The sequence below is a fragment of the Sphaerodactylus townsendi genome, linkage group LG05, assembly GCF_021028975.2.
Source record: "Sphaerodactylus townsendi isolate TG3544 linkage group LG05, MPM_Stown_v2.3, whole genome shotgun sequence".
NCBI classification, from domain to species: Eukaryota; Metazoa; Chordata; class Lepidosauria; order Squamata; family Sphaerodactylidae; genus Sphaerodactylus; species Sphaerodactylus townsendi.
The window spans coordinates 64,244,105-64,264,026 of NC_059429.1; the positions used below are offsets into that span (position 1 = coordinate 64,244,105).

A 19,922-nucleotide genomic window follows, 5' to 3' on the forward strand; every position below is an offset into this window, starting at 1 on the left:
TCATTAATGTTTTCTACCTGAAGCACATCTCATATCTATCTGTGTGGAACTACGTAGGAGGCAAATCCTGAAAATAAACAACCATGAGAAGCTTCTTCACTTGATGTGCAATAGGACTGAATGCTAACATTTAAGCTGCCACTAAATGCTATGTTCTTTGAATTCTTCAGTAACTCAACTATCTCTGTCTGGAAGGACCATTAACTATGGAATTGAGTTCAAGTGCTTTTAAATATTACCAGTTCTTCAAACTTCTACATTATATGCAGCTTGATAAACTTCTACATAGAGGCTAGTATTTAATTCCCCATGTACATAGCCAAAGTAATTTTGCATGCAGAGAATTCAACACAAAGTTTTAGCCAACCACATGTATAGCTCTTCATGTATGTCATGCTATACTGAACAATCCTCTGAACTTTTCTGGGTTTGGGGTGGCTGCTATCATGAGGGAAACCAGAAAAATCAGCATGAACTTGTAGAAACCATTTTGTAGTTTTTTGTATCACAGCATCCAATTTAATATGTACAAAGCTTTGTCATGTTCATGTAACTCTATTTAATCACAAATGTATGATAAGCTTGTGCAAATCAATACTGGAAGTCTTGTGTTAAATTTGAAACTACTTTTGAATCCAGATGTAAACAGAATCATAAAGTGGCATTTACTCATTTTCAAGACATAGACCTAAATGTACATTCTGAATACAAATCAGTAGATCAGCACTGTTTCTAGTTTGCCTTTTTATCTTATGTAACAAGTTTTAAAAATCATGAAGGATTTTGAATGTAGTTCCAGTCAACTTCAGAAGAAGTTAATAGAAAGAAATTAGTCTAGAACAGAAGCTGGTGAGGAAATGGTTTTTTCCAGACTTTTAAGATTTGAACCTCAATTTTGGGACACAAGTGATAGCTCTTGTGGCGACCACATCAATGATGATCTGAGTCCATTGTGGAAGCTTAATGTGATCCTCTTTATCTCTGAAAAACTGCAGTAAAACTAGTGCATGGGGAAATGTCCAAGAAGCACCTCTCCCAAAGATAACAATAAGCACAAGTATCTGTTGCATTAACAGTGAACAACAAATACCAAAACTAGTCAATCATCGTTAGAAAATATTATTTCCTAATGAACATTTTGTCTCAGAAATGACAGTCATCAAACATAACGGGGGGGGGGGATTTCAATAAAAAAGAATTCTGAATAAATACTTGAGATTTTACGAACATGTATTCTTGTTACCAGTCCAACATGTAGTTGGTTAAGTATGTTCATGTACATGCTTGCTTTCAATAGCATTTAGCCTTGCAAAAGATTTGTGAAGTTATTATATAATGAATTCAGGGGCTTTTATGATCTCATGAAGAAATAGTATATAATACAGAACAACTGGTGATTAATGAGAAGAAATGTGCATTTGTATCCAATTAGCCATTAACTGCTTTATAATAGATACTCCAGCTTCCCTTATTTTTAATGGGATGCTCTTAACGTTAACGATGAGTAATTCAAAATATTTCCTTAAAGGTGATGTTAAACTGGCATTTGTTGTATCAATGACATTTTCGAGTGTTTTTAAAGCGGAAGTTTCAGAAAAGAGACATAATTACATGGCCGAATGAAAATTGTTGCCTTGTGTTGTCCTCCCTTTCAACTCATGTTCTGAGTGCATGTGACTTGGATTTGGGCACTATAAGGTTATAGTTGACATAACTGCCACCATGTGACTTATTAACATTTTTTTGCTATTTAAAGTCAGTACCCTGGAAATTCTCACTTCATCTTTCTGCACTGCCTGTAGCTTACAACCTTGCCTCCATACCCTTGAAACTTGAATCCATGCCTGTGTGTGTGTGTGTGTGTGTGTGTGTGTGTGTGTGTGTGTGTGTGTGTGTGTGTAAAAGTGTCGAAAATGTAAAATCAAATTGGTAGCCAAAGCATTTGAAATGTTGTAATCTCTTTATTTTTGATGAACAAATATTAATAAAACAACCAGCACATACAGTGTAAAATAAACCTTTTCAACACAAATATGTAAATTACAATCTGGTTTGGAGTTATTTAGTTTTCATTTTATGCATCAGAACAATTTAAATAGAGGAGTGAAATATACCTTTTCCAAATGCTGCTGATGCAAATAAAGCAGTGACTTTTTTAAAAACAGTCCTGTGTTGCCTTTTTATAAGCCGATATTGAGGTTTAATCTGAATAACATTTTTGAAGCAGTCTGCAAAACATTGTATCTCACCACCACACGCTAGCACAGTAATTTTACACAACGTAGCTCCATGATTAAATAACAAGAAATACAAGGTTCAGTTTCCTCAAGCTTCTTCTGGGCATGAGAGGTACTATTAATCGAAGTTATAGTAGTTCTCAAGGTCATAGCTGTGATCATGTGGCTTTCAGCTTTGTTTTGCGCATGAAAGAAAATACTGCTAGATTTACAAAACATCCACATGTGTAAAACAATACAAAGTGACTTCATTTCCAGCAACAAGAATGAATACTAGTATATTTATGGTAGCTGTGTCAGAACTTTGGGAGATGTCGATAAATAAACTACATTCAACTGCTGAACAAAAAAATGCATAGTGAAACACAAGGAGTCTTCAGATAAATACATTTCATAAATAAGTTTGATCAAGTAAGGCAGTTTCAGCAGAAGATTCAAGGCATTTGAAAATCAAGCACTGATATCAGACAATAGCGAAAGTGTAGAGTAAATTAGCTGATGATCAGGTTCCTTGTCCATTAAAGTATATAAAGAAATATTGCTAAATGCATAGAAAACTAGTGGTTTCAATGGTTGGTTTTTCAGTTACCTTAAAGTTCCATAATAAGAACAACGTACTACAATTAGAGCACAGCTTATGAGCAACTCCAGTTACTGGTCTGGGATGATCCAGGATTATTTGCATGCAGATTAAAACTTGTCTGCACAGTTGCAACTTATTTTTGGATTTGTATCCAAAGCAGCTCTCGCCTCTGAAGAGACAAGGCACCTCTTCTGCGTTTTCTGACATGGGAGCTGTTCATAAAAAATGCCAGAGAGAAGTCTAAGAGCATTCAGTATCCCCTTATTTCTAAATATACTGTCTTATCTCATTCTGGTCACAGTCTACTATGTGATCCAGTGCTGCTGTGTACCTATGGGATTCTTCTCTGCACAGATTGTTTAAGCACAAATGGCCAGTGCCTGTGGAGCTGCTGTCTTATGAAATGAATGGGGTTTGGTGCATGAGTGCTGCCTCAACCATGTATTATGGACATAGGTCTGAATTAGAACATACTGTTTTTAATAGAAAGACGTGTGAAATCTCTGGATTGTGACGATAGTAAAGAATTATGGATGAAATACTAGGGAATAAAATCAAACCCCAAAGCAACCATATACTGTTTGGCATAGGGCTGGGAAAAAGCAAGGAAAAGAAAGCAGAAGTAAATTTTAGCTGGGAAAATTCAGGTTGAATTGAAAAATGCATTGTTGGAAGCATATATCCTTGATACAACTGCAGCCTGCGGCAACAGGCATTCATCATGACCATGCAAACATTCAGACAATGTAACAACATAGCAAGCCCTTCAAATTTTGCAGAGATTTATTGTCTAGGAGTTACTGAAAGCTGAATAGCAGCTGTGGAATTAATGAAAATAACAGCATTTGTGACTTTGAGCAGCTGATGCAAACTGAAGGCACAAATTTGGTTTTCTAGCTAGTGCAGGCCAGGTTTTTTCTTGAATCGATATACCACCACTGATAGGAGCAACAAATTGTTACTGAGCTATAGCTGCAAATTAAGTTACATCAACTTGTAACAAAACATTCAACAAAACGTACTGCGATTCTACTACAGATGCATCAATGACCACTAGAAAATGGTACTTTTTCTTCCAGTGCAGGATTCTTGTTTGAAACCAAGTTAAAGGCCTACAAGATCATATTATGAGTCATAATGAATACATTTTTTCCATGATTACCAAGCTATTCAGTGTGCCATCTTAAATAGTTACAAAGCCAGGATGGCTTCTATAACCTCTATATTGCAGCACGTCAATAAAAAATAGTGGCTGAACAAAATGTAGGTGATAGCTATCTGAATCTGTGCTATAACACTGTAAACTAAAGAAATTCTGATGCAAAAGGTCTGTTTAAAATATTCTAAAATGTACACTGGTAGAGTTATAGCTTAGTAGCAACAACGTTGATAGATATTTCAAAATTCTACCCTTAAATATTTATTCCACTAAGATGTAAGCATAAAAAGTCAAGAAAGATAACAAACATACACCAGTGGGGTGTAGTGGTTATGAGGGGAGCGCTCTAATTTGGAGAACCAATTCCCCACTCTTCCACATGAAACCTGGGTGACTAGGGCTAGTCACAGTTCTCTCAGAACTCTTTCAGCCCTTGCCTACTTCACATACTGGTAGTGCCTGTTGTTGCGAGGGGAAGGAAAGGTGATGGTAAGCTGCTTTGAGACTGCTAAAGGTAGAGAAAAGTGGGGTATAAAAATCAATTCTTCCTCTTACATGCGCATTTGTGATGGCCACGAGCCATTTGGACACATCACTAAAGCTACATGTAAGAGCCTTATAGTCTACAGTGCTCTTAAAAGGCATCAGACACTTAACAGGCATTATTGTGAATATCTTTTTCTTTAATCATTAGCAATTTGCCTTTAAAAGAGGTAAAGTGTAATGTAAGTGCTAAAACCTAAGTTTATTCCTGTCCCACAGGGAAGAGTTACAAGTGGTCAAAAAAGCCTTGTTGCTGGTTATATTTAACACAATTTGTTTCTGGTATGTTAAAGATTATAAGATACCACTTTAGCATTACTGGTAATCGCAAACCAGATAGTTCTATGAACTGAGCAGCTAAGCTTGTTCTTGGTTTTTCTTTAAATTGTGTTCATGGCAGACAGCCTGACAATGTTATTTGTTCCTCCAGTGGGGCATGCAGGAATACAAACAAGTATGACATAAAACTCTCTCTCTACCTGGCATGAAGAAAACAATGACAGTTTCAGTAGAAGCAGGACTAGCTTTGTTCTTTTAATGGGAGAACAGTGCCAAATATTGTTAAAATGGCAATGTTTTAATGCAGAAACTGAAACTGCAGCAAATGTTGCCCCACAGTGACTGTTTTCTGTTCACCTTGCCTTGACTTCAGCCTGTTTTGTCAGACAACAATTCATTGCCTCATTGTAAAACAAAAAACTGATTATATAAACCCAATATTATTAACTGAATAATTACACAATCCACACAGCCTGCACTTTAATAAAAGAAAAATCTTAAGTTCTGATGTTGCTGGAAATATGAGTAAAATCTGATTCCTTCAGAGAACATTTACAAAAGGAACAATATGAATTATCCCTGCTTTTTCAGTACACTGGTGAAGGTCACAATCAATTAAGGTTTAGAGGTACATAAAAGCCCTCTGGCTTGGACAGTATTGTCAAGTTTATGTTCCAGCTACAATGAAACAGCATCTATTCTGTGTACTATCTGCTCTTCTACCAGAAAGGTAAATTTGGCTGTTGTCCTGTCAGAGAGAAAATAATTGTCAGAGACTCAGCTTCTGGAAGATTATCTGAATTGAAATGCAAAGCTCACCAAACTCTTTAGACCTCAAGGGCATCCGTCTGAATCATCTGAAAAATACATGAGAATTCGCTAAGGCTGCCTTTTGTTATATATTTTGGCCAATCTAAATGGCAATTTGGCCTTGTGGAAACTCATTTGTATTGGAAAAACACATTCAGTTTGGCTACAACAATTACCTTCAACTTCTATGGCTTGTAGAATTAGACAGATGGAGTTATGTTGGTGTGGCTTTCACTGAAGTCTGCGCTACTATCATAATAGCAGAAGCCTAACATTTTTACAAGTATCACCTCAAAGGGTCAATGTTATAGCACCTAGAAAAAGCATACCCTGAAAGGCTAATTAGGATGTCATTAAAGGTTGATTGCCTATGACTGACATTCTGAGAAACACTCAAGTTGCTATTAGAAAACATTCATGAGACAAACCTAGTCCTATAGCAGTCCCTTGAAGTCTAGTTTCAGCTATCAAATATTTTTGGATCTCTAGGAAGAGGAGAAAGTGAAGCCATAGACATATGTAGGGGAAATGGTGCCCAAGGACAAAACCTCCTCCGGGCACCCCCCTGCCTGCTGCAGAGCCCCGCCCCCTGCCAGGACGGCTCCTTGGAGGGTGGATCATTGCCATGGAACCCACCCACCCCCTACAGGCTGGCTCCTGCTCTCCCCAGTGCCTGGGGAGGGCAGAACCTGCTTGCAGGGAGCCCAGGAGGGGGTGGGATGCCACAGCAGGTAGTTCAGGCGCACACCGTTTTGTCATGGGGCGCCCGGTGCCCCTCATGTGACCAAAAGGTGTGCGCCCGGGGACAAGGGTGTCCTCATGTCCCCAGGGCAGTATGCCCCTGAGTGAAGCTAAGGCATCCATAATGTATCCCCTGCCTATTGTCTTGTAACAGTGGTATGAGACTTGAGTCCAGATCCATACCCAGCTGTGGCAATTAATGTGTGACTTGGAGCAGTCACTGGACAACCTCATGTACCAAACGAGGGCTTTGTGATAATCCTTCGAGGAAGAATACAATTTTAAAAAACCTCTGGAAGAAGGGCAAAAAATTAAGGGGAGTGAAGACAAGAAACTGACATGCGTTCTTGTATTAGTTTTAGCAGATAATAGGAGATCTTACAAGCTACTTGCAAGCAAAATCATGAATGAAAAAATGGTGACACACATGACCTAACAGTGGAGTCAGAAAGTAAAAGAGAGGTCCGTACAACTGAAGAGATAAAAAGGACCAACCTAATTTTTTTCTTAGCCATGAGAAACCAGCTGAGCTCTTTTCCACTTGACTCCTCCTTGAGTTTCTCTAATTTTCCCATTACCTTCATGACCCTTAAGGTAACACTGGTTTATCTGCAATTCTTTTGGTTTGCTCAGGTTGTGAATTACTTTCTGAACTGGAGGAACAACATAATTCCCTCCTTACCCTTCCACTAAAGGACAGTTACAGAAATTTTGATCTTTAGCAGCCATGAGGTTAATAATTTCTTATTTAAACAGAAGGCTGCACTTGGATATACCCAGTACAAGGCATGGCCTGAAATGATTGATGGGAGACTAATAATGTGATTAAGAGCAGCCTTTGAGTATGGCTTATGTGCTCTAGTAGGTGGTCTGAGCTTAATAAGCTCAGGCCAATGAATAGTTGTGAGTACAGAGCAGTTATGAAAGGTTGCAGTGGGAAAAAAATCCCTTCAGAGGTAACATAAACTCCTTAAAGTAGAACTTTAATTAAACTGCAAAAATGTTAACATGGGATGTTTATGAAAAGAGCCAATAACCCGATGTAGCAATCATCTCATGGAAAACTTGCGAAAAATTCAAGTGATCGCTGATTTTTTGATGAGATTGCAGAGAGAACTACTGGGCCTGGGCCTGTCACTATGAAGCAGCAAACAAGGGCCCAGCCACACATTACAAGCACAGGCTATGCCTGGGAGGTGTCTGCAAAGAAGACTGACAAGTATCATCTTGCAACTCGTGTCTGCCAGATCTGCACGGCTACTGTTTATTATAGGAATACTTTGTTGAGTATGGACTCATCCATTTCTTTTTAACTCTTCAGTTCAGATATTTGAAACTTTCCACTGGAACAGGACAAGGGTAAGACGAGAGTCAGCATGGTGTAGTAGTTAAGAGTGGCAGGACGCTAATCTGGAGAACCGGGTTCAATTCCCCACTCTACCACATGAACCCTGCTGGGTGACCTTGGGCCAGTCACGGTTCTCTCAAAGTTCTCTCAGTCCACACAGAGGCTGGCAATGGCAAACTACTTCTGAAAGTCTCTTGCCTTGAAAACCATGCAGGGTCACCATAAGTCAGTTATGACTTGACGGTGCACGCACACATACCCACATACACGAAAACCAAACACTCCAGCAGTAACCAAAATTCTGTTAGATGTGTAGAACCTGGGAAACAATTGGGAATAACAGGCTATTTGTGTACCTGGTATTCCGTGACCTGTGCATCATTCCTTGCTTGCTGCCATTAGGAAAAAAGTTTATTTTCTCTGATTGCTCCACTGTGTAACATTGTCTTATAATGAGTAGTATTGTGCCTTCAGCCACAACGCTCAGCATGTTCAGCTCTCCACTGTGTCAGAAAATGGAAAGTGGATCCCTCTTAGCATTTTTGATGTGACATGTTCTCCCACAGAAGTGGTTTTTTGGGGGAATTGATTCTACGGAATGATACTTTTACGCTGCAACAGGTCACTTAATTCTGAACAGGTCTACTTTGAAGAAATCCCATTTTATTCAATGGGGTTTAATCCTAGCAAAGTGTTCTTAAAATTGTACCATTCCAAAAGTACTCTAATAAAGAAAGATATTGCATTACTACAGGCTGCTAGGCCTACCACCAAAATTTTTCCAACTGAAGATATCTGGGACTAATCTATTTTAATATGTGTTTACTAAAATCAATTAAATGTACTGAATCCTTTGAAGGAATAATCAAGTCTTCAAGAACATTATTGCACTGAAACATTCACAATGTCAGGGGCACTGTGGATTCTACAATAGCACACATGTTTACGTTTTGGCAACTGTTGCATTTTCTGCAAACTCTAACTTAGGAGCAATATCACCAAGACAGCTACCAGTAGCTGAATAGGGCCCCAGTCCTCGTCTTCTAGAACTACCAATCATTTCACTGTTCCACCCCTTCTACCATATTCAAACAGAAACACTCCAAACTCCTTGCATAAATATTGTAAAGTTTGCCACTAGAATTACATAAATAGAGCCACATTTGCATATTTCCCATAATATACACAATACATTCTGGCTACAGAAATTATTATTTCTACTTTCAAAATTTAGCTTTCGTTTGATGACAATGCTCAAAACTGTTCTTTAGTGCACATTTTGCCAAGGTCTGACCCTGCCCAAAGAAATCAAGCTTCTTAACTATACCATTCAGCGAGCAAGCGCCATGATGAGACTGGCACACATTTCAAAGAAATCCATGGTGTGGCTACCAAGGCGTGGTGTTATAGAGGGCATGCTCCCAGTCAAGGAGCCAGTGAGGGATCCTGGGAGCGACTGGCAATCAGCAGTGGCAGAATCAAAACTCAGTCTTGGTCTGTGCAAACGAGCTGCAGAACATGAGCGCTGAGGTGTGGAAGAGCCTGATCTTTGCTCCATGACATCATCTTTAAAGGCATAAACAGAGGACATTAAAATATCTTATCACATTGGTATTAGGTGGATACCCCTTCTGTTCTTTTCCCCCACTCCTAATCATTCGTTTACTAGAAACAGCTCTTTCTACTAAGGTTGGAAGGAGTGAATGTGACTTGATATATTTATGGTTTCTTCTGTTACATTTGTGAGGTGGGTTGTGTGCTCCCATGTGTCTTTTGTAATGTCAGAAGCCTCAGGCTCTGTAGGAGAGTCCCTTTTTTTGCTGTTTCTATATTATGTTTGCAGAACAAGAAAGATCTTATACCACAAGGATAACATGAGAAGGAACACCAACAGAACAATCCTAAGCAAGACAAGTCACAATATTAGTAAAATCTATTCAATGGAGCTTACTCCCAGCTAGGTTTTCTTATGATAGCCCTATATGATGTATTCAGACTTCACAAACCAGCCACCATTTGCTTATAATGAAAACAAGCATAAAATGTTTGTGTTCACATGCAATCTCAGTCCTTTACCTGATTTCCTGACCTTGTATACAGAAATGAAATTGAAGACTGCCATCCTCCACCATAATCAAGCTAAACAGAAATTATTGTTATGTCCAAATATGCAGTATGGTCCAAATTCAAGAACTTTAACGAACTGGAGACTGTTCCTTGCCAACCAATTAGAATTCTAAATGTGTGGGCAAGAAACAAACTCCTGTTTATTGACGAGCTTGAATTTGAATATCATAAACTGTAGTTAGATTGAAGACTTCCTAAACTAGGATGCCTTCGATTTCAGCTTTGAGCCGGGGGTGGGGTGGGGGGACACTTGACCCCTGGGAATTGAATCTTTACTAAACTACTTTAGTCATTCTTTTTCTGTTTTATTTACTCCATTCCCTCCATTCTATTTACTCCTATTATCAAGCCCAGCCTTCTCCTTTGCCTTGTCCTGATCTTTTCTTACTGCCTAGACCAACTTGCTTGTCCATCTTCCCTCTTGCAATAGCCTGAAATGTCCCCAGAAATCTTGTTTCTAGAAGTAAGAAGGGTGGAGGTATTTCAGGCTGCCATAGGAGAGTGAGATGTGCTCTATGAGCAGAAATCCCATGGAAAATTTCCAGTAAATTGAAACCTATTCAGCTTCTGGGTTCTTGACACAAGATATTAATGACAATAAAAACAAGGCATTGTTAGTGAATTGCTGTGAATTTTGATTTTCATGTTGAAATTTGTTTGTTTTGTGAATCTAAACAAAGGACAAGTAAATCCAAAGTGTTTCATTGTATTCTTCCACTTCTTTGGCACCCTATCCTCCAAAATCTTAAACTGAAAAGCAGAGATGAAAAATATTTGACCACAATATAAGTGAAATTGAAAAGATTTGGTTCAGTTGAAGCAATAAAACTTATAAATGGAATCTTTGAGGAGAAAAAAGAAAATGCACTTCTGAGAAAGTCTGATATTAAGTAGGTGGCCTAAAATGCTCTCCAATTTTTTTTAAAAAAGTTACCAAAATCATCATCTGCTAGCAGATGATGGTCAGTCTTCCCCAGAGGTAGATTCCACAGTTCCAGTGTTTCACAGACAAAAACCTGGTACACTGCAAGCTGTCTCATAAGAATGACTGTTGCTTAAGCAGACTGCACCCCCTATTGTACTTTGTTTAAGAGTATACTATAGTTAAAAATCCAATAAACAAGGAAGGGGGCAAGATACAGCTAGGAAGTTGTTTAAAGGATGATGGTTCTACAATTTGTTAATGATTGTTCAAAATTAGCCCCACGTACATGTGAAATAGCAGGTTGCACAGTATGTGCCACAGTGGTCATGGACATTCATATAAATGTATGTGCATTAGTCATGACACATCATACACCAGCTACAGACTTAACTTCCAGATGTAGGTAAATCCTAGTGAGAAAGCTGAACCCTGAAGAGTGACAACCCTAGCAATCCTCACTTATGTCACTTCAACAAAGTATTCCCACTGGTGAAAATAGCACAAATCAGGGAGTATGGTTTAGCAGGAGAAGTTTCCAAGATACAGGAACTGTCCCTGGTAAATAGGGTTAGTTGGAACATATTTTTAAACTCTCACCAGATATTGCCAATGATAACCATTTGATCAAAGTGCTATTTTGGGAACAGAAGTTCGTACTAGCAGAAGACATAAAAATAGTTGGGGGGACCTATGGTGATGGCAAGGAAAGAGATGGTGAAATGTTTAAATACACAACAAATCACTTGATTTTATGCCACAATATTCAGTATTCTTTATTTAGAAAATTGATATGCTGCCTCTCTAGTAACCTGCTTACCATCAATGCTCTTAAAGTCCAAAAGATAGCTGCGATTGTCAACCTGATAAAGCTGCAAACTCATTTTCACGTAATTTCCTGTTACTGGATTCTTCCGACGAACTCTAAGATGATAGGCGTTCACCACCTAAAACATGTAACTGGCTTTCAGAAAAAACGGAACTTTGGCATAAAAGAAACAGCAGCTTTTTTTGGGTATGAATTATCTCAATCATAGAATGCTGCATCAAAAGAACGACTGCACTTTAAATACTGCCAATACCCTAGCTGAAAAACTTTTCAGTTAGCATACTTGGAAGTACATTTTATATTTTTGACAAAATAATTTCTTTAATTAATTTAAACACTTGGTCACCAATACTTCTGGACCATAATTATAGAAACCAATATCTAGCCTGTCCACACTCATGACATTTTAAGTATTGTTCTGTAATAAACAGGTATTCCTGCTCATCCTCCCCCTCAAACTGCTTTGATCATTTGCAAAATCACCCTTTGCACTTTTCTATGTTACATGAAGTTAAATGATTCAACACGCAAAAAAATTAAAAATTGGCCTTAACTGTATTTGTGTCCAGTTTTCAAAACAGATTGTACTAGCATACGAGACTGTAAAATATTATGTGGGAACTGATTGTGAGTTACACTAAAATATATAATAAAGGTGGTAGAAGAAAAAAATATTGTATTTTGTCTAATTTAAAGGCTGATTCTTTGTGGAGGCTTTTGGGATTCTTTAAGAACATGCACAACTCTGTTTTTAAGCACCTATTCTGAACAAACATATGCAATGAAGTCAAGAATGTCTATACCTAAGGACTAATATGTGGCAAGAACAAGCCTGATTTATTCCTGGAATTCTGTGCTTTCTCTCCCCAACCCACACAAAGTTGAGATCAAAAGAGTAATGAGGTAAAAGAAATCAAATTTGTTGTGAAACCTGGAGTGGTTTACAAAACTTTCCTGTGGAAGCAGCGCATGACTGCACTGGCGGATTTGCCTTCCTCGGGTGATTTCGCTGGTGTGCAGCTTTTGCATCCCTCCCTGGCACTGGGATGCAGTGCCAGACACTATGCCAGTGTCCCAGTGCCCCTGCTGCTGCCGGCATTATGGGGTGGGACCAGGGGCATGGCTTCTTCCCAGTCATTCACAACCTTACACTGGGGGCCAGGACCTAACAAGGTGCCGTAAGTCTTTTGAAACCCATGGGGCTTCTCAGTGGTTGGGAAGATTTTTTGCAAGCCTCCCTGTGCTGCCAATAAGCCTCTTTGGACACAGCAACTGGACACGGCCGCAGCACCATGGCCAGGCACCTGGCTCTTGGATGGGGCTGCCTGACTATAATCCTAAAAACATCTGCCCAGGAGTAAGCTCCATTGTATAAAATGGAACTTCCTGCTGAGTAGACATGCATGTGATAGTCAATAAGAAAGGCAGAACAAAATATGTACTTCCATTTCAAAATTACAACGATAAATGAAAATGAATCCAATGCTGGGGCAATACCAACTCTTCCTCATAAATATCTAGCTCCTCAGGTGCGGCAATAAATCATGGCAATTTGAACATGCTTCACCCTCTTTTATGTACTGCTTAAAACAGTGCTTCCCACAACTATCCTGTGGCAAAAAGACGAGTCAGCTAAAAAATGCCACATTATTTAAGACAGATTTCAGGGATAATGTTGCATGGCTTTATGTGGCCTTCATGGCTCTTGGTAGCTATGAACAAATATTAAAAAAAATTCAGGAAGTTTAGTTCTTTGGAATGGAATTTGCTACTAAAAGTAAACATCAAAAGATTTGTTGCCATCCCTACAGCTGTGCAATGCAGAATGAGCTTATGCATCTTTAAAAATGAGCTTATGCATCTTCAAGCTTATGCATCTTAAAAAAGAAAAAAGTGGTCTCAGGTTAGTAGTTAAAATACATGTTATTTAACCACAGTTAACATTAGCTTCACAGGCAGTAGTAAAGTCATGATTACAATCTGGCATTTTCATGGACCTTACTAGTCTCAACTAAGAATTTATAAGAAAAGCAATCTGGATAAACAGACAAAATGCATTTGCATTCCATACCTTCCATTCAAAATCCAGGTGTTTCATAGCACGGTAGACTTCTGCCATGATGTCATAAGGCTTGCTTTGACTCCGTATTCCTAAATGCCACTTGGCTTTTTTCACAGTCAGTGGTTTTGGCTTAGTGGTATTCAGTGCATCTAAGGGACATTTTGCTTTGGGACTATCTGCTACTAGAGGAGGCATCCGCTCAGGGTGGGGTTTCACCCCTGGGGGGATGTGCATAGTGTCATCCATGAAAGATCCAGTAGGAGGGCTGGAAGCGAGGTAGAACTCACTGGCCTGGTTCATGATTCTCCGATTGTCAATAATAAGATGGTATGCTACTGCAAGTTGGTCTTGGGGATCCCCACTATACAAACTGGTCATCACCTCAGATTCAGGGCACTCAAATTTTTCACATACTTCTCGCACGGCATCATCATCAATGACATTAGCATCATAAGATGGATCCTCTGGGAATAAGTAACTTGGCAGTTCCTGTTTGAACCATTCATGTTCTCTAGAAAGAAAAGAAACCCCTGTGACTTACAAAGGCTACCTAATGACAGCACCGATGTGAGTAATCATGGAAGTCAAACCATGGAACTAAAAAGACAGCAACTGAAGTAAACCACAATGAATTACAATGTAAACTGGTGTAAAACATTCTGATGTTAAAGGCATCAAATTTATGTTACTGATTTAGTATTATTCCTGATAAACAATTGAGGCCATGAACAAAGCTAAATTAAAGAAAGTAATAATTTAGTATCATCTTCATTAACACTGTGGAAGCCCCTTCTGCACATGTATTACAGACTGTATTTCTATTTTTCAATCATATGCGTTGTACCAATGAGGATATAAATATAGCAGGGCTTCAAAAACAGAGAGGGAAGCAGGAGAAGAAAGCAATAGTATGAGGGTTTATGTCAGTATTATCTGTGAAAACATTTTGTGGTCTGGGTCACATAAAGATATTTACTTTTTTCAGCTTAAGTGTTTTGGCGACCATTGCTTAGAAACATTTATTCATAGTTCTGATTATTCAGATGCCATGAATGTAATTTCAACAACTATCTATCTGTCACATTTCCCCCTGCCTTTTCTCCAAGGAGCTCACGACAGTATTACCATTCTTCCCCTGCCTCCCTCCAGACATCTTATCTTCCCAATCATCATATAAACTTATCCTGGATCAAGGCTACCCAGTGAGTAGTATGGCTCAGAAGGAATCCAAACCTGGATGCTTCTGGTTAAAATCAAGCAGTCTAACTACTATCCCATCAATGACTACAGTTGTGTGAAGCCCCACTTTGCTCCTTCCAAGGACTTACCTACAAAACACGAAAGAATGGTTTAATGTAGAAGAAACAGCCATTGCGCTTGCCTTTAGCCCAACAGTTCCATATCAGAGAAAATGTTTGAGTATGTTAGCCAATATGATCTGTTAGCCAATATGATTTTCCACAGGGAAAAATTTTACTAGGAGGAATTCCAACACCAAAACTTACCGTATGTCCTTGATGGTTGCTTTCAAGTTTGAGTGGATCAACCTGTAGCATATGCATGAGTAAGGTAGCAACTGAACGGTTGAGGTATTCAGGAATGTAAAATACACCTCCGCGAATTTTTTTAAAGAGTGTTGGGACATGCTCATCATCAAAAGGAAGAGTCCCACAGAGAAGAGCATACAGAATTACACCACAACTCCAGATATCAACCTCTGGACCAGCATATAACCTAAGCAAAAGAAGGACATTATTTCTTAAGACAATGTGCACATCACAGGCATGAAGTCCCAAAGCTCTCATGGGATCTCTGGAAGAGCAAGAGGGAAAGAATGATAAACACTCGCCCCTTCCCCCCTGCACCTCACCCACCAGTCTCTGCCTGTCCATTGCTCGCCACCTGCCCACCCACTGCCTGCCCCCCACAGAGGTAGGCAAGAGGTTGAGGGCACCCTTTCCTTCTTCCCCTCTCTGGAGGTGCAATTTTGGGGGAGGGCATAATTTGGGGAGGTGTGCAATTTCAGTACTTGCCTCAGGCGTCATCTTGTACAGGTATGCTACTGCCCTCACCTTTCCTCAAACTGACAATTTCAAGAGCATCTGTTCACTGAAACACCCATCCTGCTCTTCTTCAGTCTGTTGATCATTCTGGAATTACCCAGAGTTCTTCCTTTTGATCTCCTTGTGCCACATTCTTCAAATGTCTCTAACATGTTCTGTACCACTCTATTTGTTTTGGATATTTCTTAACCAAGATATGCCCAGTTTCTATGCATGCCTTAGTGAAGTGACGGGAAATAAAGTGTTTCTCAACTGGTCCAGGACTAATCATACTCTGCAACGCTGGTCAAATCTTGGGGTCTTTGCTAAGTACTGTTTGTGCTGCTGTTAATTGATGAAATCTAAATCATACATTCTAAAGCCCTGTGAACAATGATTAAATTCATCCATGACTACAAGTTTCTCAGCCACGGAAAAAATCTCCATTCCAAAACCATGTATTTTTTTTAAATGGGCATCCAATGGTTTCATGTCCTACCTTCCAGAGATAACTTCAGGTGCTGCATAGTTGGGTGAACCACAGCTTGTTCGCAGAAATTCGCCATCAGACATCATGTTGGAAAGTCCTAAAAAGATTGTCCCATGTTGACATACACAAATGCACTCAAATGTTAGGGACTTTGGACATCATTATAATAAAAAAGAGGGAGGGGAAGAACCACCACAGAAGGAGCAAGGTAAATCATACATTAGCAAAATTAACAAACAAAATCACACAACAGGATTCTTAGAAATCTGGCATATTTGCTTAGGAACACAAGAAGAGCCCTGCGGGATTAGAGAAGTGGTATATGTGGTCCAACATCTTGTATCACACAGTGGACAACCACTTACTCTCGAAGGCCAACAATAGGACATAAAGGCCAAGGCAATTCCCCAATGTTGCCTCCTAACCCTGATACTCTGTTTATTCTTGATATATAGTCATTAGTAATCTTGGCTAGTAACCATAGATGTGACTGTGAATCTTTTAAAGCCATACATGCTTGTATGGGACAGCCACCATGGTAAAGTGGTTAACAGCGGTGGACTCTAATCTGGAGAACCGGGTTTGATTTCCCACTCCTACACAAGAAGCCTGCTGGGTGACCTTGAGCTAGTCCCAGTTCCCTCTGAATTCTCTCAGCCTCACCTACTTCACATGGTTGTAGGGAAAGGGAAGTTTGTAAACTGCTTTGAGAAAAGCAGGGGATAAATCCAAACTCTTTTTCTTGTGGTTCATCACTACATCCACCAGTAGCGAATTCCACAGCTTATTTACTTGCGGATTGCCAGGCCCAAATCTATTCCCCATTATTTACACTGGGTGTCCTGAGTTCTAGTATTTTGGGAGATGAAGAAGAAATTCTTGCTGCCCCCTCGTGGCACAATTTTATACATCTCTTTAGTTGTATCTTTTCTAAATTAAAAAAACCCCCAGACTTTGGCCTTTCCCATAAGAAAGGTACCTCAACCCTTTAATTATCTTGGTTGCTCTGTTTGGCACGTTTTCCAGCTCTGTGATATCTTTTGTTAAGATTAGAACTACAATCATAAAGCACAAAGGCTGTCTTTGTAAAAGCTGTTTCATATTGTAAGCTAACTTCTTAAAGCTTTCAGTCAGTTTGTGTAAGGGAAGCCCTTTGGGAACTATTTTGTCAACTTTTGCACACAGGTGACTATCATCACAAGTTAGAGTAAATTCTGTGCAGAGGCCAAGAAAGGAGCAGGTCACTCAACATCATATGGAGAAAGGGCCTCAGGTTGCAGTGCCTAGCCTGGCATATTGTTGTGAATATCCACAGTAGATAAGGATGATGTGGTGGATCAAAGCTTAGCCCTCTGTGCTTGAAGGTACATGATCATGCTTGGTGAGACAAAGAAATGAGGAAAAATACTTCTTTCAAATGAAATAACAAGATACTTACCATTGGTGTGGATTAAATATAGAAATAAAATACTATCATAGACAAACCTTTAACTCTTGTTCAAAAGAGTCTTTCTGCTTTTTCATACAAAAGCAGTTCTCTCCAGAGAGAAAAACAGACATGAGGAAGAAGCCTTTACATGGTGACTTCTTTACAAATGTTGTGACTAGAGAAGCAGTCAATCATATGGGGTCCCACTAGTACTCTGATATTGTATAGCTTGGATGTAAATGTACTGGCCCAGCTAGAACTAGGCCAATGTTTATAATGAGTGAAGCTTTTCACAGTAGAAAAGAAACTGCTAATGGTGATGAAAATTGATTCTGGGTTCTTTGAAGGATGTTTGCCTTAACACACTCTAGCGAGTGGCTTACAGTGGATTGCATTACTGGAATGCTGCTGGAGTCACATACCAAAATCAGCTATTTTGGCATTCATGTGTGCATCCAACAGCACATTCTCCGGTTTCAGGTCTCTGTGAACCACCATATGCCGATGACAGTAATCCACAGCCGACAGAATTTGTTGAAAAAGGCGCCTTGCTTCAGCCTCTTCAACCTATGTTAAATGAAGCATGGGAAAGAATAGACAAGGTTTTTTTTTAAGTCTCGCAAAGCAAGAGGTGTCTCTATGAGTCATGAGGGACAGCATTACAGTGAACAACATTAAGCAGGTGCATATCTGGGGGAATTCAAAGATAGTACTTCATGAGTCAAGTCTTAGAATCAAAGCTGCTAAGTAAGTAAAGGCTCTTAATCTTCAAAAACATTCAACTCCTGGCTTTGAAAATTCTCACTGCTACCACTGCCACACACATGGGCACTATTTTCTCCTAAATCTCGACAATATGGAGGATCCTACAGAAGAGCACTCCGCTTTTTTCAAAAATTTTCCTCATAGCCTTTTACTCTCATCCTGAGCCATCGTATCAGGTAGAGTGAAAGGAAAGGACAGGTTTAATCTCCCCACACTTTCAATATATCTCTTCAGGGAACAGCAGAATGAAAGGAGAATGATGTAGTAACATTTAAAATTGATATCCTCCAATATAATATTAAGTCACACTGTCCTTCTGCCACCTCATGCTACTCTTCACATGCATTAAAAATGAGGTAGTTAGGAAGCTCGAGCTGGCGAAGTCTGTTAATAGAAGCTCTATTTTTAAACAGTGTTCAGGCCATTAATTGATGAGCCTCACTCGTTAATCATAATGCTGTAATCATGATGATTATATACTTTATATTTTATAACTAAGCATAATTATACAGTTTATTATAATACTTGTTGCTGAATGAATTAGAAGCAATAGATCAAATTAGGAAAATTTAAGACTGCTGGAGAAAAAAACTTTATACTAAATTTTACAAAGTGGCAGAGCAAGGCAAACCACCTTTGAACATCTCGTCTTGAAAATGTTACGGGGATGCATAAATTGGCTGCAACTTGACAGAAACAAAATCACAAAGTTACTTGATGAGTTGTCAGTTATATAATATATGGGGTAGGAATGTCAGCTCTGCTAATGGCTTCATGAGAATTAAAGAGATAACAGCTTCATGTTCTTCTAACCCAGGGGTCGGCAGCCTCTAACACCCAAAGAGTCATGGGCGCGTGGCCCGCCTCCCCAAGCCCTGCCCCCGGCTTCCCCAAGCCCTGCCTTCAGTCTGCAAGCCAGCCAATCAAGCTGATGGACAGAGTAAGTTGCAGGGGAGGCTGCACTTATGGGGGATGCCCCCAGCCAGGCAGGTGACAGCAGGCGCCAGACGAGGGAAGGAGGGGAAAGGACGCTGGAGGAAGGAAGGAAGGAGGGGGCGGGGAAGACAGCAGCGGTGATGCCAACAACGGCAAGTTGCACTTGGGACGTGGCGAGAACGCCTCCTTCCCCGCACCCTCCTTCCTCCCTCTGGCGTCCTTTCTCCTCCTTCCCAGGCACCAGACAAGAGAGCCGCAGTACAAGGACGAAAGAGCCACATGCGGCTCTGGAGCCGCGGGTTGCCAACCCCTGTTCTAACCTATGAATTGATGCACTGGAAATAAAATTATTGTTACTATTATTACTATTATAGAGGATTTGGATTCTAAACGTAAGCACTCAGAAATAGCTCAGTTTCAGGAACATTTGAACAAATAAAGAGTAAGAATTTTTTTAAAAAAACCAACCCTTTCATCAGTGAATTGTGCTGATTACCTGTAAAACATGTATTTACAGAGGACAGCAATTGTATCTGCTTCTTAGCCTGACCTCCGGCACATATTCTAGGTAATTCTGTGGTTCATTGTTATTGCTAAGTAATTATATCACCAACTAATGA

The 19,922-nt window shown here is 39.6% G+C and overlaps 2 protein-coding genes across 5 annotated transcripts in view; one reads left to right on the forward strand and one right to left on the reverse strand.

The window, feature by feature from the left end:
• FYB2 (FYN binding protein 2) overlaps window positions 1-2,040 on the forward strand; it is a 46,884-nt gene extending 44,844 nt beyond the window's left edge. For all 4 annotated transcript variants that reach the window (XM_048496757.1, XM_048496759.1, XM_048496760.1 and 1 more), the window contains exon 20: window positions 1-2,040. In XM_048496757.1, coding sequence (XP_048352714.1) covers window positions 1-7 — 7 coding nt within the window. In that variant the 3' untranslated portion in view covers window positions 8-2,040.
• Window positions 1,942-19,922, reverse strand: part of PRKAA2 (protein kinase AMP-activated catalytic subunit alpha 2) — a 26,108-nt gene continuing 8,127 nt past the window's right edge. The window contains 7 exon segments of the mRNA XM_048496763.1: window positions 1,942-9,266; window positions 11,570-11,696; window positions 13,650-14,151; window positions 15,146-15,168; window positions 15,170-15,374; window positions 16,182-16,269; window positions 18,024-18,168. Coding sequence (XP_048352720.1) covers window positions 9,031-9,266; window positions 11,570-11,696; window positions 13,650-14,151; window positions 15,146-15,168; window positions 15,170-15,374; window positions 16,182-16,269; window positions 18,024-18,168 — 1,326 coding nt within the window. The 3' untranslated portion in view covers window positions 1,942-9,030.